This window comes from Salvelinus alpinus, chromosome 23 (assembly GCF_045679555.1).
Source record: "Salvelinus alpinus chromosome 23, SLU_Salpinus.1, whole genome shotgun sequence".
NCBI lineage: Eukaryota > Metazoa > Chordata > Actinopteri > Salmoniformes > Salmonidae > Salvelinus > Salvelinus alpinus.
The window spans coordinates 17,746,916-17,768,397 of record NC_092108.1 but is presented as its reverse complement, the minus strand read 5'-3'; the positions used below and the strand labels follow the sequence as shown (position 1 = coordinate 17,768,397).

Genomic DNA, 21,482 nt, shown 5'->3' with positions numbered 1-21,482 from the left:
CGTCAATGAATTTCATATTTTGTTCAATGATTCCACTGTTCCTGTAGTATTTTCTCTACTAGTCCGTTTACAGTGATGTATTTACGTGTAGTAGCATAATGAAATATGTGTCACATTTTGTACTACAATATTTAATGATTGTACAAACAACTACACAGTGAAACTATCGGTATCTTGTGTGTGGGTGACCTAAATGAATGTTCCCATGGTATTTCATGATAAATGAGTTATTTGAACCAATGATTCTGCAAGTGCAAGGTTTCTTTAAAGATATAAATGCACAATGCAATATTTTGAACATTGGACAGCCTGTGTTACAAGTGATGACCGTTTCGAGTTTTGTGTCTAGAGTTTTGAAAAATGACCACAAGGTTCTGAAATTAGTGCCAAAGTGATTGTAAAAAACTGTAATGCTGCGTGGTTCAAATCAAATCAAACTTTATTTATCACATGCGCCAAATACAAGTGTAGACCTCTCTGTGAAATGCTTACTTACAAGCCCTTAACCAACAGTGCAGTTCAAGAAGAGTTAAGAAAATATTTACCAAATAAACTAAAGTAAAAAATTATAAAAAGTAACACAATAACATAACATTAACGAGGCTGTATGTAGGGGGTACCAGTACCGAGTCAGTGTACAGGGGTACAGGTTAGACATAATTTGTACATGTACAGTTAAAGTTATAAGTTTACATTGACTAGGTTGGAGTCACTAAAACTAGTTTTTCAACCACTCCACAAATTTCTTGTGATGTCATGGCTTTAGAAGCTTCTGATAGGCTAATTGACATAATTTGAGTCAACTGGAGGTGTCCCTGTGGATGTATTTTAAGGGCTACCTTCAAACTCAGTGCCTCTTTGCTTGACATCATGGGGAAATCAAAAGAAATCAGCCAAGACCTCAGACAAAAAAATGTAGACCTCCATAGTAGTAGTAGTTCATCCTTGGGAGCAATTTCCAAACGCCTGAAGGTACCACGTTTATCTGTACAAACAATAGTACGCAAGTATAAACACCATGGGACCACGCATCCGTCATCCCGCTCAGGAATTAGACCTGAAAGGCCGCTCAGCAAGGAAGAAGTCACTGCTCCAAAGCCGCCATAAAAAAAGCCAGTCTACGGTTTGCAACTGCACATGGGGACAAAGATCGTACTTTTTGGAGAAGTGTCCTCTGGTCTGATGAATCAAAAATAGAACTGTTTGGCCATAATGACCATCGTTATGTTTGGAGGAAAAAGGGGGATGCGTGCAAGCCAAGGAACACCATCCCAACCGTGAAACACGGGGGTGGCAGCATCATGTTGTGGGGGTGCTTTGCTGCAGGAGGGACTGGTGCACTTCACAAAATAGATGGCATCATGAGGACGGAAAATGATGTGGATATATTGAAGCAACATCTCAAGACATCAGTCAGGAAGTTAAAGCCTGGTTGCAAATGGGTCTTCCAAATGGACATTGACCCCAAGCATACTTCCAAGGTTGTGGCAAAATGGCTTAAGGACAACAAAGTCAAGGTATTGGAGTGGCCATCACAAAGCCCTGACCTCAATCCTATAGAATATGTGTGGGCAGAACTGAAAAAGCGTGTGTGAGCAAGGAGGCCTACAAACCCGACTCAGTTACACCAGCTCTGTCAACTTATTGTGGGAAGCTTGTGGAAGGCTACCCGAAACGTTTGATCCAAATTAAACAATTTAAAGGCAATGCTACCAAATACTAATTGAGTGCATGTAAACTTCTGACCCATTGGGAATGTGATGAAAGAAATTAAAGCTGAAATAAATCATTCTCTCTACTATTATTCTGACATTTCACATTCTTAAAAGAAAGTGGTGATCCTAACTGACCTAAGACAGGGAATTTTTACTCGGATTAAATGTCAGGAATTGTGAAAAACTGAGTTTAAATGTATTTGGCTAAGGTGTATGTAAACTTCCGATTTCAACTGTGGGTAGGGGTGAATTGGCTATGCATAGATAATAACAGTGAGTACCAGCAATGGGGGGGTCAATGTAATAGACCAGTGGCCATTTGATTAATTATCAGCAGTCTTATGGCTTGTGGGTAGAAGCTGTTAAGGAGCCTTTTGGTCCTAGACTTGGCGCTCTGGTACCACTTGCCATGTGGTAGCAGAGAAAACAGTCTATGACTTGGGTGACTGGAGTCTCTGACAAGGATGGCAGGAAACTTGGCCCTAGTGATGTACTGACCCGTACGCACTACCCTCTTTAGCGCCTTACGGTCAGATGCCGAGCAGTTGCCATACCAGGCGGTGATGCAACCGGTCAGGATGCTCTCGATGGTGCAGCTGTAGAACTTTTTGAGGATCTGGGGTCCCATACCAAATCTTTTCAGTCTCCTGAGGGGGAAAAGGTTTAGGCAGGCTACCTTCACTTCCTTGGGCACAGGGACTATGGTGGTCTGCTTGAAACATGTAGGCATTACAGACTCAGTCAGGGAGAGGTAGAAAATGTCAGTGAAGACACTTGCCAGTTGGTCAACGAATGCTCGGAGTACAGGTCCTGGTAATCTATCTGGCCCTGCGGCCTTGTGAATGTTGACCTGTTTGAAGGGGTTGCTCACATCGGCTACCGAGAGCGTTATCACACAGTCATCCAGAACAGCTGGTGCTCTTGTTCATGCTTCAGTGTTGCTTGCCTCGAAGCGAGCATAAAAGGCTAACCTGGTAGGCTCGCGTCACTGGGCAGTTCGCTTCTGGGTTTCCCTTTGTAGTCCATAATAGTTTTCAAGCCCTGCCACATCCGACGAGCATCAGAGCCGGTGTAGTAGGATTCAATCTAAATCCTGTATTGATGCTTTGCTTGTTTGATGGTTCGTCAGAGGGCATAGCGGAATTTCTTATAGGGGTCCGGATTAGTGTCCCGCTCCTTGAAAGCGGCAGCTCTAGCCTTTAGCTCGATGCAGATGTTGCCTGTAATCCATGGCTTCTGGTTGGGATATGTACGTACGGTCACTGTGGGGATGACGTCGATGTACTTATTGATGAAGCCAGTGACTGAGGTGGTATTCTCCTCAATGCCATTGGATGAATCCTGGAACATATTCCAGTCTGTGCTAGCAAAACAGTCCTGTAGCTTAGCATCCGCATTATCTGACCACTTCCGTATTGAGCGAGTCACGGGTACTTCCTGCTTTAGTTTTTGCTTGTAAGCAGGAATCAGGAGGATAGAATTATGGTCAGATTTGTATGCATCTCTGTGTGTGGAGTAAAGGTGGTCTAGAGTTTTTCCTCTGGTTTCACATGTGACACGCTGGTAAAAATTTGGTAAAACTGATATAATTTTGCCTGCATTAAAGTCCCTGGCCACTAGGAGCGCCGCTTCTGGGTGAGCATTTTCTTGTTTGCTTATGGCCTTATAGAGTTGGTTGATTGCGGTCTAAGTGCCAGCATCAGTCTGTGGTGGTAAATAGACGGCTACGAATAATATAGATGATAACTCTCTTGGTAGATAGTGTGGTCTACAGCTTATCATAAGGTACTCTACCTTTAATATTAGACATCGCTCACCAGCTGTTATTGACAAAAAGACACACACCCTTACCCCTCGTCTTACCAGACGTAGCTTCTCTGTTCTGCCGGTGCATGGAAAATCCCTCCAGCTCTATATTATCCATGTCGTTATTCAGCCACGACTCTGTGAAACATAAGATATTACAGTTCTTAAAACGTCTCTAGGATAGGGGGCAGCATTTTCACGTTTGGATGAAAAGCATACCCAAATTCAACTGCCAGCTACTCACCCCCAGAAGATAAGATATGCATATTATTAGTAGATTTTGATAGAAAACACTCTGAAGTTTCTAAAACTGTTTGAATCATGTCTGTGAGTTTAACAGAAATGATTTAGCAGGCGAAACCCCGAGGACAAACCATTCAGATGTTTTTTTTTTGAGGTCACTCTCTTTTCAATGAGTTTTCATTGGGAATCCAAATTTCTAAGGGACCTTCTTGCAGTTCCTACCGCTTCCACCGGATGTCAACAGTCTTTAGAAATTGGTTGAGTTTTTTCCCTTTGTGTAATGAAGAAGTACGGCCATCCAGAATGAGGGTAACTTGTGTACTGTTAGATAGAGGTGCGTGACCAGAAAGCTAGCTACAGTTTGTTTTCCTCCTGTATTGAACACAGATCATCCCGTCTTCAATTTTATCGATTATTTACGTTAAACAATACCTAAAGTTGTATTACAAAAGTAGTTTGAAATATTTTGGCAAAGTTTACAGGTAACTTTTGAGATACTTTGTAGTCACGTTGAGCAAGTTGGAACCGGTGCTTTTCTGGATCAAACGCGCCAAATAAATGGACATTTTGGATATATATCGACGGAATTAATCGAACAAAAGAACCGTGTGTGATGTTTATGGGACATAAAGAAGCTTGTCAAAGGTAATGCATGAATTATATTTTTATTTCTACGTTTTGTGTCGCGCATGCAGGGTTGAAATATGCTTCTCTCTCTTTGTTTACTATGGTGCTATCATCAGATAATAGCATCATTTGCTTTCGCCGAAAAGCCTATTTGAAATTTGAAAAGTTGGCTGGATTCACAACAAGTGTAGCTTTAATTTGGTGTATTGCATGTGTGATTTCATGAAATTTAGATTTTTATTTGAATTTATTTGAATTTGGCGCTCTGCATTTTTACTGGCTTTTGGCCAAGTGGGACGCTAGCGTCCCACATATCCCAGAGAGGTTTTAATGTCCCGTTGGTAGGATAATAGTAGGTCATCAATTTTATTTTCCAATGATTGCATGTTAGCAAGTAGAATTGATGGCTGTGGGAGTTTACTCGCTCGCCTATGGATTCTCAAAAGGCAGCCCGATCTGCTTCCTCTTTTCTTCTGTCTTTTCTTCACGCAAATGATGGGGATATGGGCCTTTTCCCGGGACAGCAGTATATCTTTCTTGTCGGATTTGTTAAAGGAAAAATCTTCTTCCAATTTAAGGTGAGTCATCCCAGTTCTGATGTCCAGAAGCTATTTTTGGTCATAAGAGACGGTAGCAGCAACATTATGTAGAAAATAAGATACAAACAACGCAAAAAACGAACAAAATAGCACAATTGATTACGAACAAGTAAAACATCAGCCATCCTTTACGGCGCCATATTAACATCCCTAACAGGGTTAAAACAGAAACAGCTGAAAGGTTAACAGTTTAGGCATTCATTTTGAGTGATTATGGTTAGGTCTATGTTTTGGGGAAGCTTGAAAACAAAATAATTAAAAACAATGTGTTTCCATCAACTATCATCAACTATGATCACGGCTTGCTAGAGCATTGCAGTGGAGCATTGGTCTGAGCAGCGCGCTCTGGCTCTGAGATCATCAGTTTGCTCCCAGTGCTGGACAATTGTTTAAGAGGAAGGCATATTATCGACATTTTGGGGACCTTTTTAAATGTCCGAAATCAAAGTGTACTTCTAGGGATCAGGCTGCCCCCCCCCCGCTCTACCCAGCTCCTACTGACCTCTACCCAGCCCCCTCCCCTCCACCTAGCTCCTACGGACCTCTACCCAGCTCCTACTGACCTCTACCCAGCCCCCTCCCCTCCACCTAGCTCCTACGGACCTCTACCCAGCTCCTACTGACCTATACCCAGCTCCTACTGACCTCTACCCAGCCCCCTCCACCTAGCTCCTACGGACCTCTACCCAGCTCCTACTGACCTCTACCCAGCCCCCTCCACCCAGCTCCTACGGACCTCTACCCAGCTCCTACTGACCTCTACCCAGCTCCCACTGACCTCTACCCAGCTCCCACTGACCTCTACCCAGCTCCTACTGACCTCTACCCAGCTCCTACTGACCTCTACCCAGCCCCCTCCACCCAGCTCCTACTGACCTCTACCCAGCTCCCACTGACCTCTACCCAGCTCCTACTGACCTCTACCCAGCCCCCTCTACCCAGCTCCTACTGACCTCTACCCAGCCCCCTCCACCCAGCTCCTACTGACCTCTACCCAGCTCCCACTGACCTCTACCCAGCTCCTACTGACCTCTACCTAGCTCCTACTGACCTCTACCCAGCTCCTACTGACCTCTACCTAGCTCCTACTGACCTCTACCCAGCTCCCACTGACCTCTACCCAGCTCCTACGGACCTCTACCCAGCTCCTACGGACCTCTACCCAGCTCCTACTGACCTCTACCCAGCTCCTACTGACCTCTACCCAGCTCCTACTGACCTATACCCAGCTCCTACTGACCTCTACCCAGCTCCTACTGACCTATACCCAGCTCCTACTGACCTCTACCCAGCTCCTACTGACCTATACCCAGCTCCTACTGACCTCTACCCAGCTCCTACTGACCTCTACCCAGCTCCTACTGACCTATACCCAGCTCCTACTGACCTCTACCCAGCTCCTACTGACCTATACCCAGCTTCTACTGACCTCTACCCAGCTCCTACTGACCTATACCCAGCTCCTACTGACCTCTACCCAGCTCCTACTGACCTATACCCAGCTCCTACTGACCTATACCCAGCTCCTACTGACCTCTACCCAGCTCCTACTGACCTTTACCCAGCCCCCTCCACCCAGCTCCTACTGACCTCTACCCAGCTCCTACTGACCTCTACCCAGCTCCTACTGACCTCTACCCAGCTCCTACTGACCTCTACCCAGCTCCTACTGACCTCTACCCAGCCCCCTCCACCTAGCTCCTACTGACCTCTACCCAGCTCCTACTGACCTCTACCCAGCTCCTACTGACCTATACCCAGCTCCTACTGACCTCTACCCAGCTCCTACTGACCTATACCCAGCTCCTACTGACCTATACCCAGCTCCTACTGACCTCTACCCAGCTCCTACTGACCTCTACCCAGCTCCTACGGACCTCTACCCAGCTCCTACTGACCTCTACCCAGCTCCTACGGACCTCTACCCAGCTCCTACTGACCTATACCCAGCTCCTACTGACCTATACCCAGCTCCTACTGACCTATACCCAGCTCCTACGGACCTCTACCCAGCTCCTACGGACCTCTACCCAGCTCCTACTGACCTCTACCGAGCCCCCTCCCCTCCACCTAGCTCCTACGGACCTCTACCCAGCTCCTACTGACCTATACCCAGCTCCTACTGACCTCTTGGCTCTCATAAGTTATGAGGCCAGAAGTTCATAAACTTCACTGTGGAAATAGTGATATGCTGATATGCTTCAGTTTGATATGACTGGTTTCATATTTGTCTCCATCGATCGTAAGGACGGTGAAATAGATTTACATCTATTGTCATTTATATTTACAATCCCCTTATCCAAACGTCTTACTCATTTACCCAGCTCTTGTCAATGGCTCTTATCCATTTGTAAATGACAGTGCATGGAGAATGGTGTTATTTCCACTACTCATCATTTCTTCAAGCGTAAAGATGGGGGAATTATGATGGAATTAAGTCAAGGTCAGAATACGGAGTATCTGTAGACACACCTGCGACACACCTTCATTTTATTTATCTCTTCCCCAAACGAATAGCAGGTGAATGGCATGCTATTCTCATGCTTAAATTCAAGGTCAGAATACACCTAGAGAGAAAAGTGCATAAAAAGGGAATTACGTTCCATTTACACACGCTTAACTTGGTCCACTACTGAAATCAGTGGACACAAACACACACTGACAGAGGGAAAGAGGGAGATGGAGGGGAAGAACCTGCACTGTTCCATTGTGCACTAGACCAGCAAAGTACAATAGAGTCAACAGCATCTCTCAACTCTCTCTCTCTCTCTGTGTGTATGTGAATATGTGCGTGCATGGCTGTGTGTATGTGAATATGTGCGTGCATGGCTGTGTGTGTATGTGAATATGTGCGTGCATGGCTGTGTGTGTATGTTAATATGTGCATGCATGGCTGTGTGTATGTGAATATGTGCGTGCATGGCTGTGTGTGTATGTGAATATGTGCGTGCATGGCTGTGTGTGTATGTTAATATGTGCGTGCATGGCTGTGTGTATGTGAATATGTGCGTGCATGGCTGTGTGTATGTGAATATGTGCGTGCATGGCTGTGTGTATGTGAATATGTGCGTGCATGGCTGTGTGTATGTGAATATGTGCGTGCATGGCTGTGTGTGTATGTTAATATGTGCGTGCATGGCTGTGTGTATGTGAATATGTGCGTGCATGGCTGTGTGTATGTGAATATGTGCGTGCATGGCTGTGTGTGCATGTGAATATGTGCGTGCATGGCTGTGTGTATGTGAATATGTGCGTGCATGGCTGTGTGTATGTGAATATGTGCGTGCATGGCTGTGTGTGTATGTGAATATGTGCGTGCATGGCTGTGTGTATGTGAATATGTGCGTGCATGGCTGTGTGTATGTGAATATGTGCGTGCATGGCTGTGTGTGTATGTGAATATGTGCGTGCATGGCTGTGTGTATGTGAATATGTGCGTGCATGGCTGTGTGTATGTGAATATGTGCGTGCATGGCTGTGTGTGTATGTGAATATGTGCGTGCATGGCTGTGTGTATGTGAATATGTGCGTGCATGGCTGTGTGTGTATGTGAATATGTGCGTGCATGGCTGTGTGTATGTGAATATGTGCGTGCATGGCTGTGTGTATGTGAATATGTGCGTGCATGGCTGTGTGTATGTGAATATGTGCGTGCATGGCTGTGTGTATGTGAATATGTGCGTGCATGGCTGTGTGTATGTGAATATGTGCGTGCATGGCTGTGTGTATGTGAATATGTGCGTGTATGGCTGTGTGTGTATGTGAATATGTGCGTGCATGGCTGTGTGTATGTGAATATGTGCGTGCATGGCTGTGTGTGTATGTGAATATGTGCGTGCATGGCTGTGTGTGTATGTGAATATGTGCGTGCATGGCTGTGTGTATGTGAATATGTGCGTGCATGGCTGTGTGTGTATGTGAATATGTGCGTGCATGGCTGTGTGTATGTGAATATGTGCGTGCATGGCTGTGTGTGTATGTGAATATGTGCGTGCATGGCTGTGTGTATGTGAATATGTGCGTGCATGGCTGTGTGTATGTGAATATGTGCGTGCATGGCTGTGTACGTCTTAAAGAGAGCTTTTCTGGGTTGAAGGAGAACTGGGGCTTGTAGTGTGTGAAGGTGATTGGGAATTGGTGGTAACATTGTAACGGTGGAGGCTGTTGTGTAAATAGCAGCAGGATTAGTGTTAATCACACTGGTATCGCCAAGGGGATTCTGGGTAGGCCATAACAGAGACGTGGGAGGTCTGCTGACCACACCCTCCATCCCCTGACCCCGAGAACTACCCCCTCCCCTCAGTGACCCTCTATGACCTCAAGACCAGGATTCCTCAACTCTGGGTCCGTATTCACACTGCATCTCTGGATTGCTGCTCTAGAATCAGGTCCTCCTTGTCAATTTATGAATTATCATCTAAAAGACAAAACTGGTCCTATATCAGCATTTCTACTCTGAGGCTTTCATTTTAACCACGTAATCCCATTGACGAGACTCCATTATAAGTTTTTTGCTATTTTAAGTATTCCAGATAACTATTCAGCAGAAAAGTAAGAAGTCATAGAGCTATTACCAAACTGACTGGACTAAGCAGCTTTTTAGGGTAAAAAGTGCTGTAGTAAGATGCTACTTCAGACTCATTAATTGTCTCCTAATGTCTATCTCAGACTCATTAGTCAGCTTTTAATGTCTGTCAGATGTTACCTGTCCACTGGCAGCAGGGGACATGGATCACATGACTCGAGTCAGTGGCTTTAGTAATGAGGGGAGCACAGGTTGCCAAATTGGACAGGTGGCTACACCAGGATGGTGAGAGAGAAGGAGAAAGAGAAAGAGAGAGAAGGGGGAGGGGACTCAATTCTATCTACAGTGTATGACAGAAAGTCTCATTTTCTTTCCTCCCCTCTCTTCTCCCCTCCTCTCCTCTTCCCTCATCTCCTCTTCTCTGCTCTCCCCTCCTGTCCCCTCTTCCCTCCTGTCCTCTTCCCTTCCTTTCTCTCCTCTCCTCTTCCCTCCTCCCATTTTCTCTTTCCTCCTCTCCTATCTTTTTCTCTTATCTCCTCGCATCTTCAATACATACAGTATATTAAGAAGTATTGGAGATTGAACCAGGATAAGAAATAATTTCATGGTGTGGATATAAGCTAATTTACACTTGGAGGACTGCCTGGCACCTCTCTCTACCAGTACGGACACACACACTTGCATGCACATACACACACAAAGCACATACACACCAGGTTTACCGTGGGAATGCCTCTGGCATTGCATTGGTCAATGAGGTGATGCATTTAAATGGAAATATATTTAAACCCTGGCTGTGTGTGTGTGTGTTTGTGTGCATGCCTCTGTGTGTGTGTGTGTGTGTGTGTGTGTGTGTGTGTGTGTGTGTGTGTGTGTGTGTGTGTGTGTGTGTGTGTGTGTGTGTGTGTGTGTGTGTGTGTGTGTGTGTGTGTGTGTGTATCTAAACCCTGTCTCTCTCCTCCCAGTCACACATACATTAGGGTATGGTTGGCTGGCTATTAAAAGACACCCCACTGCCACTCCCCCGTGTAAAACCAGGCGGGATTAGCCTGTTCTATTACCACACTAATCTAGTGACCAAAAGACCACAATGACACCCTACAGAGAGAGGGAGAAAGAGAGAGGGAGATAGAAAATATTTGGAGGGGGGGGTATAGAGAGAGAGAGAGAGAGAGAGAGAGAGAGAGAGAGAGAGAGAGAGAGAGAGAGAGAGAGAGAAAATCCTTTCTCTTAATATGGTTTCTTGCAGAGACAGACAGGCAGATTAGTAACTGGTGTCTAGCTTGGTGCTTGGGTATCCCTCAAACTCTATTAGAATGGTAGAGTGGGTGCGCCTGTATTCATATGACAGGGTGTGTTTTGTGTGAGAAAGCAGTGTCTAAGGCCGTTAACGGGATCAACTCTTCAAAAAGACTGTCACAGCATATCTCTGCCCCGCACCCCTAACCCACAGGGCAGATGTGTGTCTGTGTGTGTGTCCGTGTCAGTCAGATCCTATGCAAAACCCTGGTGTAGAATGTCTGCGTATCCAAGGTGATTTGCTGTTGTCTCCAGCTGGCAAGAATTTTATTCCATCCAAAATCAAATGAACAAATATCCCAGATTTGAATGTGAAATTGAGGTTTGGTTTTGTGCAAGCAGTTGCTCCAGTGACACATATCCCTGAGTACACCATGTTCTGTACTGCTATGTATGTTAGTCCCCTGTCCTATTCTGTCCATGTGTAGTTCTCTCCTGTTGTGGGTTTGTGTGTATGTGTGGGTGTGTGTGTGTGTGTGTGTGTGTGTGTGTGTGTGTGTATGTGTGTCACATTGTGTGTTTAGCAGATGGCACTCTCCACACCACTGAACGTTTTAACAGAACGCCTCCCAGCACCCTTCACTTGAATCCACCTGGCTTTGCCGCCGCTGGCCAGAACACACTAGTGAACACTCTTCACGTCGTTACATACACACAAACATACACACACTTCCCAGTCACACACACTCTGCCGCATCTGTGGCAAAAATAAGTTCTGACAGAAGCAGCCCATCTCAGTTTGGACATTTATTACAATACAATATGTCAGTCAGTCATTTTCCATATTCCTATTTTACAATTTACAACCCAGATAATTAGAAGACTATAAATAGAATGAAATGCTTCATGTACCTGAATTCATTTTCAAACAATTATATTTACAAAGACATAGAATACCTACAGTATATGCTAATCGTTGACTAGATAAAACCATTGTTAGTGTGTTCATCCTCAATAAAAAAGGCATTGAGAGCTTGGCACAATAAATTCTATCACATAACACTCTCCTCCCTGTCTTCCTGGCTTTGCATATCCAAAACTGGTCCTCAAAGACAAGGACGCACGCACGCACACACAGCGTGATGCTTCAGAACTACACTTTCTCAGCTTGTCCTTTAAGTTTCTGTTGACTTTCAGACATCCTTCAAATGTTTCAGATAGAGCCCAACGCGCCACAACAGCTAAAACATCTTTCCTTCAAATGTTTCAGATTGAGCCCAACGCTCCACAACAGCTAAACCATCTCTCCTTCAAATGTTTCAGATAGAGCCCAACGCTCCACAACAGCTAAAACATCTCTCCTTCAAATGTTTCAGATTGAGCCCAACGCTGCACAACAGCTAAAACATCTCTCCTTCAAATGTTTCAGATAGAGCCCAACGCTCCACAACAGCTAAAACATCTCTCCTTCAAATGTTTCAGATAGAGCCCAACGCTCCACAACAGCTAAAACATCTCTCCTTCAAATGTTTCAGATTGAGCCCAACGCTGCACAACAGCTAAAACATCTCTCCTTCAAATGTTTCAGATAGAGCCCAACGCTCCACAACAGCTAAAACATCTCTCCTTCAAATGTTTCAGATTGAGCCCAACGCTCCACAACAGCTAAAACATCTCTCCTTCAAATGTTTCAGATAGAGCCCAATGCTCCACAACAGCTAAAACATCTCTCCTTCAAATGTTTCAGATAGAGCCCAATGCTCCACAACAGCTAAAACATCTCTCCTTCAAATGTTTCAGATAGAGCCCAACGCTCCACAACAGCTAAAACATCTCTCCTTCAAATGTTTCAGATAGAGCCCAACGCTCCACAACAGCTAAAACATCTCTCCTCTACCAGCTGAAAATTTGCCAACATTCTGTCACGATTCAAATATGATAAACAGCACATTTGCACAATGACAAAATATAGACTATCGTAGTCATATGAAATGCCTTAGGCCATACTTGGTGGACATTCAACTCCTGGTTTTATTCATTGAACTCTGCTTCACTATAAACTTACAAGTCCTTGTTGATGAATGGATGTAGCACTTATTAGTACTTGTCAACAAAGTTCAATGGATGGACTACTCCTTAGTGGTTATGGGAGTTGGAGTCCTTATATTGTATTAGAGATTAATGAGTAGTGTGGTCCTGAAATGCATATGTGGCAAATTGGAGACATATATTCTGTTTGTGTAGTGGAGATCAAAAACAAAAGTTTATCTGAACAGAAAACATTGGCACCACTGAACTAGGGCTGGGCAATATATCAAATTAATTTGAATTAATCTTTTTGCGCGATATTCCAAATGCCTGTATTGCAAAATCAAGTTCTTTTTTTGATAACATTCTTATATCCGCTTGTTCTCATGTTGTCTTTTTGGTCTCGTCTCCTTCGCTCCTTCTGTGCTGTGTGCACCTTCCCATTTACACCAGAGATCTGTATATAATGACGAGATGCTCATGTCTCTGCCCTAACAATGGGAGGCGATAACAATTCAACTGTTCTGCCTTGTAAGCTAGCAAATAAATCCAAGTTGGCAAAATTTGAAATATAAAGATTACCTGGCTACTCACTAGGACGTGGACTGGTGCTTGAGAGATTATAAACAATCTTCTGAAATGCCTTCTACAAGAAGTTAGTCATTATTAGTGAATGTGCATTATGCATGCTTCTGGTTATTACATTTGTAACAAAAATTGCATTTTCATAGACAGACTTGAAAGCCATATCAGTGATTATTGCAAAAAAAGAAGGTTAAACTATTTTGATAAAATAATACAATAATTAGTGAAATGTAGTGTATTTTACCTTTATGTATATACAACAACGCTTATTTAGAGAACCTCCCATAAATATGAAAAAATAATAATCTAATAATCATTTTTAGGTCATATCGCCCAGCCGAACTCTAATCAAACTACAGAAACGTTTCGCACATGACTTAAAAGTCAGGATGACCGTGACAAACATTGTCGTGTCACAAAGTCACCAAAAAAAGAAAAGAATTAAGAGCAGTTGAATTTCTTTTTTTTACAGACACATATGTACAAAAAGTAAACAGAACAAGAGACGTAAAGTTCCGTTGGTTCCACTGAAACACACAGGGAACCTCTTCAACAGCTTCTTCAGCCTCAGGTCAATCCTCTGAACTATGCCCTAAGGTTATATGGTTTATAAAAGTGCCTCTTTTCTCTCCTCCGTTCATATTTTCTGTTGTAGGGTTTGTTTGTTGACGTTATTCCTTATGAACATCTCAATCTAAAGTGCATGGATGACGTAAACGTCTGTTTCTGTTTTATATCCATTCACTGGCTCAGACGGGAACCATACTGTCCTGCATCTGTTCCTGTATTTGTTGCATGTGGGACAGCAATACCTGCTGCACACTGGCAAGGATCTGGTCCTGGTGTGATGGTGTGACGATTCCTATACTGGCCATGTCCCTGTAAACATAGTACAACACACAATTAGGCATGTTGGGAGTTGAACAGAGCATGCACACGGACACACAAAAAGAAAGAGAGAGAAAGAGCGAGAGAATAGGAGAGACAGAGAGAGACTATTGAGAAAGGACGCCGTAGGCAGACCTGGCTCTCAAGAGAAGACAGGCTATGTGCACACTGCCCACAAAATGAGGTGGAAACTGAGCTGCACTTCCTAACCTCCTGCCAAATGTATGACCATATTAGAGACACATATTTCCCTCAGATTACACAGATCCACAAAGAATTCGAAAAAACAAACCCAATTTTGATAAACTCCCATATCTACTGGGTGAAATACCACAGTGTGCCATCACAGCAGCATGATTTGTGACCTGTTGCCACAAGAAAAGGGCAACCAGTGAAGAACAAACACCATTGTAAATACAACCAATGTTTATATTTATTTATTTTCCCTTCTGTACTTTACCCATTTGCACATTGTTACAACACTGTATATATACATAATATGACATTTGTAATGTCTTTATTCTTTTGGAACTTCTGTGAGTGTAATGTTTACTGTTCATTTCATTTTTGTATATTATCTACTTCACTTGCTTTGGCATGGTTAACATATGTTTCTCATGCCAATAAAGCCCCTTGAATTGAGAGGGGGTGAGAGAGACAGAGAGAGACAGAGAGAGAGAGAAACCGACTCACTGCTGTGTGAGGGTTAGCAGGCTGTCAGGACTGGTGTATCCAGCAGCAGTGACGATGTCTCTGTACATGTCCATCCCTATAGCCTGGAGCCAGTATTCTACTGACCACACTGACACAAACTCTGGACCTCCTACAGGCTCCAACAGAGTGGGAACAGGCCTGCACAGAGATATAAAGAAATAATGAGTTATAGTGAGTCCATGTTATGCTGAAAAAACATTGAAAGGGCCTGCAATGAAATACATGGTTTCCTCTGGGTGTGTGTGTGTGTGTGTGTGTACCTCTCTCCTCCTGTCCTCTTCAGTGTGGTAGTTGGGTTGCGGATGAGTTTATCCAGAATGTTGAGGATCTGCGTGAAACTTGGTCTGTGTATTCTGTCTCTCTGCCAGCAGTCTAACATCAGTTGGTGCAGACAAACTGGACAGTCCATAGGTGGGGGCAGACGGTAACCCTCATCTATCGCTTTTATCACCTAGAGAGAGGGGGAGATAGGGATCAAGTGGGTAAGAAAGCATGTTTAACTAACTTTGTCTAACTGCTCAACTTAGTTTCTGTCTCACATTCAGGCGAATGTCCTGTTTTTGAGTTTTAACACATGCTTACATCTTGGTTACTCATGTCCCAATATGGCCGCTCTCCATATGACATCACCTCCCACATGACCACGCCGTAGCTCCATGTGTCAGAGGCTGGAGTGAACTTCCTGTAGGCGATGGCCTCTGGAGCAGTCCATCTGATGGGGATCTTCCCCTCTGGAGAGTGGTACGTCCCAGTCACCTCCTGTAACACATGGAAGAGAATGAGAAATTAGAAATTAGGATCCACAGGTGCTAAGGACCCACATTTAAAAGATGAGTGATCTAACAATCATTGAAACCTTATCTTGCATAATAATTCATTACTTCAGACAAGTAATATGCATGTTTAGGTTCTTTGTTCTATGTTCTATCCTGTGTTTCTGTGTTCTTACCCGTGTGGTGTATGCTGCCTCAGGGTCGTCCTCCAGTACTCGTGACAGGCCGAAGTCAGACACCTTACACACCAGGTTGCTGTTGACCAGGATGTTGCGGGCGGCCAGGTCTCGGTGAACGTAGCTCATGTCAGACAGGTACTTCATGCCCGACGCGATGCCACGCAGCATGCCCACCAGCTGGATCACTGTGAACTGACCGTCGTGTTTCTAATGGAGAAAGACAATATAGACATTAGAATAGAGTTTACAGTATGAACACAAAGACACAGACTCTCTCTCGTTCTCCTTCTTACCCTGAGGAAGGTGTTGAGGGATCCATTCTCCATGTACTCTGTGATGATCATCACTGGTTTACCTGAACAGGAGACAAACAAGCAGCGATTAAGCCAGGGTGGAGTTCCACAAAGATCAGTTTTGGGTTCCCTGCTTTTACTTTCTAAATGAAGAAAGAACCTGTAAATTTCTGCTTAGATTGATCAAAGTAGCTGTCAATCACTCACATCGTGTGACCACACCCTCCAGTCTGATGATGTTTGGGTGGTCGAACTGTCCCATGATGCTGGCCTCAGAGAGGAAGTCCCGCCTCTGTCTGTCAGCATATCCTGCCTTCAGACTCTTTATGGCCACGTAGATCTCTCTCTTCCCCTGGAGCCGCAGACGGCCACTACACACCTCCCCAAACTCACCTACAACGCACACAGATACACACAGTATAAATAACTACACACCTACCCAAACTCACCTACAACACACATAGATACACACAATATAAATAACTACACACCTCCCCAAACTCACCTACAACACACACAGATACACACAGTATAAATAACTACACACCTCCCCAAACTCACCTACAACACACACAGATACACACAGTATAAATAACTACACACCTCCCCAAACTCACCTACAACGCACACAGATACACACAGTATAAATAACTACACACCTCCCCAAACTCACCTACAACACACACAGATAAACACAATATCAATAACTACACACCTCCCCAAACTCACCTACAACACACATAGATACACACAGTATAAATAACTACACACCTCCCCAAACTCACCTACAACACACACAGATAAACACAATATCAATAACTACACACCTCCCCAAACTCACCTACAACACACATAGATACACACAGTATAAATAACTACACACCTCCCCAAACTCACCTACAACGCACACAGATACACACAGTATAAATAACTACACACCTCCCCAAACTCACCTACAACACACACAGATACACACAGTATAAATAACTACACACCTCCCCAAACTCACCTACCATGCACACACACACACACACACACACACACACACACACACACACACACACACACACACACACACACACACACACACACACACACACACACACACACACACACACACACACACACACACACACACACACACACACACACACACACACACACCTTGATGATTTATTATCAGTGTGTGTGTCAGGCTCCCTTACCGATGCCAATTACTTTCTCTATGTGTATGTTGGAGGCGTCAATCTCTTTGGCAAACTCATGGACAGCCTGGTCCGGGTCCTCATAGGTGAAGGGGTCCACGTATATCCTCACACCTTCAGATGGAGAGGGGGAGGGAAGGAGGGGGGGAATGGAGATGGTTTGAGAAAATAAATTGGAAGGGATAGAGGGATGCCCACATGAGTATGTGCTCGGCCATGTTTGTTTGTGTGTGTGGTCTTACCTGGGTTTAAATGTTTCTCCTCCTCTAAGTCCTGCTTAGCTTTGCTGTATTGTCCCCTCCTGAAATAACAGAGGTAGAGAATGAAGTAGTGAAGGGAACAGAACACAGCTCACTAATAGGTAGAAGAAGGAGAGGGGGATGGAGGGAGAATAGTGACTTAGGAAGAAGGAGAAGGGGATGGAGGGAGAAGAGTAATTTAGGAAGAAGGAGAGGGGGATGGAGGGAGAACAGTGACTTAGGAAGAAGGAGAAGGGGATGGAGGGAGAATAGTAATTTAGGAAGAAGGAGAGGGGGATGGAGGGAGAATAGTGAATTAGGAAGAAGGAGAAGGGGATGGAGGGAGAACAGTGACTTAGGAAGAAGAAGGGAATGGAGGGAGAATAGTACTTTAGGAAGAAGGAGAGGGGGATGGAGGGAGAACAGTGACTTAGGAAGAAGGAGAAGGGGATGGAGGGAGAATAGTGACTTGTGTGTGTGTGCGGGTGTGTGTGTGTGCCCACACGCGTGACACCTTAGTCCTGAGAGCCACTCTCAGTATAAAGCAGCCTGAAGGGAGAGGTTGTGTGTGTGTGTGTGTGTGTGTGTGTGTGTGTGTGTGTGTGTGTGTGTGTGTGTGTGTGTGTGTGTGTGTGTGTGTGTGTGTGTGTGTGTGTGTGTGTGTGTGTGTGGAGGCAAGGGGAAGTTGATACAGGGGCTGTGTTTTTGTGAACACTAATGATAAAATCAGGGACAAGGGGATTACCAGGTGAGCAATCAGGCCTTTAGGAAACACCGTCTCTTTTAGGACAAATCAAATCAATCAAATCAAATGTTATTTGTCAGATGCGCCGAATACAACAGCTGTAGACCTTACAGTGAAATGCTTACTTACAAGCCCTTAACCAACAATGCAGCTTTAAGAAGTGTTAAGAAAGTATTTACTAAAATGAACTGAAGTGAAGAAAAAAAAAATATATATATATATTTTTAAAACAACAAATAATTAAGGAGCAACAATAAATCAAATCAAATTTATTTATATAGCCCTTCTTACATCAGCTGATATCTCAAAGTGCTGTACAGAAACCCAGCCTAAAACCCCAAAAAGCAAGCATTGCAGGTGTAGAAGCACGGTGGCTAGGAAAAACTCCCATGAAAGGCCAAAACCTAGGAAGAAACCTAGAGAGGAACCAGGCTATAAGGGGTGGCCAGTCCTCTTCTGGCTGTGCCGGGTGGAGATTATAACAGAACATGGCCAAGATGTTAAAATGTTCATAAAAATAATAATAATAACAGTAGTTGTCGAGGGTGCAACAAGTCAGCACCTCAGGAGTAAATGTCAGTTGGCTTTTCATAGCCAATCATTAAGAGTATCTCTACCGCTCCTGCTGTCTCTAGAGAGTTGAAAAAAGCAGGTCTGGGACAGGTAGCACGTCCGGTGAACAGGTCAGGGTTCCATAGCCGCAGGCAGAACAGTTGAAACTGGAGCAGCAGCACAGCCAGGTGGACTGGGGACAGCAAGGAGTCATCATGCCAGGTCCTCCGAGAGAGAGAAAGAGAGAATTAGAGAGAGCATACTTAAATTCACATAGGACACCGGATAAAGTACTCCAGATATAACAGACTGACCCTAGCCCCCCGACACATAAACTACTGCAGCATAAATACTGGAGGCTGAGACAGGAGGGGTCAGGAGACATTGTGGCCCCATCCGATAATACCCCCGGACAGGGCCAAACAGGCAGGATATAACCCCACCCACTTTGCCAAAGCACAGCCCCCACACCACTAGAGGGATATCTTCAACCACCAACTTACCATCCTGAGACAAGGCCGAGTATAGCACACAAAGATCTCCTCCACGGCACAACCCAAGGGGGGTCGCCAACCCAGACAGGAAGATCACGTCAGTGACTCAACCCACTGAAGTGACGCACCCCTCCTAGGGACAGCATGGAAGAGCACCAGTAAGCCAGTGACTCAGCCCCTGTAATAGGGTTAGAGGTAGAGAATCCCAGTGGAGAGAGGGGAACCGGCCAGGCAGACACAGCAAGGGCAGTTCGTTGCTCCAGAGCCTTTCCGTTCACCTTCACACTCCTGGGCCAGACTACACTCAATCATACCCACTGAGAGAGATGAGATGAGTCTTCAGTAAAGACTTAAAGGTTGAGACCGAGTCTGCGTCTCTCACATGAGTAGGCAGACCATTCCATTAAAATGGAGATCTATAAGAGAAAGCCCTGCCTCCAGCTGTTTGCTTAGAAATTCTAGGGACAATTAGGAAGCCTGCGTCTTGTGACGTGTAGGTATGTACGGCAGGACCAAATCGGAAAGATAGGTAGGAGCAAGCCCATGTAATGCTTTGTAGGTTAGCAGTAAAACCTTGAAATCAGCCCTTGCCTTAACAGGAAGCCAGTGTAGGGAGGCTAGCACTGGAGTAATATGATAAAAATGTTGGGTTCTAGTCAGGATTCTAGCAGCCGTATTTAGCACTAACTGAAGTTTATTTAGTGCTTTATCCGGGTAGCCGGAAAGTAGAGCATTGCAGTAGTCTAACATAGAAGTAACAAAAGCATGGATACATTTTTCTGCATCATTTTTGGACAGAAAGTTTCAGATTTTTGCAATGTTACGTAGATGGAAAAAAGCTATTCCTTGAAACAGTCTTGATATGTTCGTCAAAAGAGAGATCAGGGTCCAGAGTAACGCCGAGGTCCTTCACAGTTTTATTTGAGATGACTGTACAACCATCAAGATTAATTGTCAGATTCAACAGAAGATCTCTTTGTTTCTTGGGACCTAGAACAAGCATCTCTGTTTTGTCCGAGTTTAAAAGTAGAAAGTTTGCAGCCATCCACTTCCTTATGTCTGAAATACAGGCTTCTAGCGAGGGCAATTTTGGGGCTTCACCATGTTTCTGTCACGTTCCTGACCTGTTTTCCGTTGTTTTTGAACTTTGTTTAGTTGGTCAGGACGTGAGCTGGGTGGGTAGTCTATGTTATGTGTTTCTATGTTGGGTTAAATGTGTTGCCTGATATGGTTCTCAATTAGGGGCAGGTGTTTGACGTTTCCTCTGATTGAGAACCATATTAAGGTAGGCTGTTCTCACTGTTTGTTTGTGGGTGATTGTTCCTGTGTCTGTGTCTGTTTGCACCACACGGGACTGTTTCGTTTGTTCGTTCGTTTGGCTAGTCTTTCCTGTTCGTGCGTTCTTTGTGTCTATGTAAGTTCTCAAGTTCAGGTCTGTCTACGTCGTTTTGTTGTTTTGTTTATATTCAAGTGTTCTTTGTATGTTCGTCTTTGCTTTAATAAATATTCATTATGTCTACATACCTCGCTGCGTGTTGGTCCGATCCATGCTCCTCCTCGTCCGAGGAGGAGGAATATGACAAACGTTACAGTTTCATTGAAATGTACAGCTGTGTGGCATCCGCATAGCAGTGAAAGTTAACATTATGTTTCCGAATGACATCACCAAGAGGTAAAATATATAGTGAAAACAATAGTGGTCCTAAAACGGAACCTTGAGGAACACCGACATTTACAGTTGATTTGTCAGAGGACAAACCATCCACAGAGACAAGCTGATATCTTTCCGACAGATAAAATCTAAACCAGGCCAGAACTTGTCCGTGTAGACCAATTTGGGTTTCCAATCTCTCCAAAAGAATGTGGTGATCGATGGTATCAAAAGCAGCACTAAGGTCTAGGAGCACGAGGACAGATGCAGAGCCTCGGTCTGACGCTATTAAAAGGTCATTTACCAGCTTCACAAGTGCAGTCTCAGTGCTATGATGGGGTCTGAAACCAGACTGAAGCATTTCGTATACATTGTTTGTCTT

At 44.4% G+C, this 21,482-nt stretch overlaps 1 protein-coding gene across 3 annotated transcripts in view; it reads right to left on the bottom strand.

Annotated features, from left to right (window-relative positions):
* Positions 1–3,573: 3,573 nt before the first annotated feature.
* LOC139550379 (ephrin type-A receptor 4-like) overlaps positions 3,574–21,482 on the bottom strand; it is an 81,145-nt gene continuing 63,236 nt past the window's right edge. The window contains exons 10-19 of one of the 3 annotated variants that reach the window (XM_071361244.1): positions 17,662–17,720; positions 17,420–17,533; positions 16,422–16,607; positions 16,215–16,276; positions 15,919–16,128; positions 15,552–15,728; positions 15,230–15,420; positions 14,949–15,107; positions 14,180–14,246; positions 3,574–3,659 (exon numbers count right to left, since the gene is read on the bottom strand). In XM_071361244.1, coding sequence (XP_071217345.1) covers positions 3,648–3,659; positions 14,180–14,246; positions 14,949–15,107; positions 15,230–15,420; positions 15,552–15,728; positions 15,919–16,128; positions 16,215–16,276; positions 16,422–16,607; positions 17,420–17,533; positions 17,662–17,720 — 1,237 coding nt within the window. In that variant the 3' untranslated portion in view covers positions 3,574–3,647. Of the gene's footprint in view, positions 3,660–11,546; positions 14,247–14,948; positions 15,108–15,229; positions 15,421–15,551; positions 15,729–15,918; positions 16,129–16,214; positions 16,277–16,421; positions 16,608–17,152; positions 17,224–17,419; positions 17,534–17,661; positions 17,721–21,482 lie in introns of those variants that run through there. The other 2 variants (XM_071361242.1, XM_071361245.1) reach the window with 2 other exon arrangements.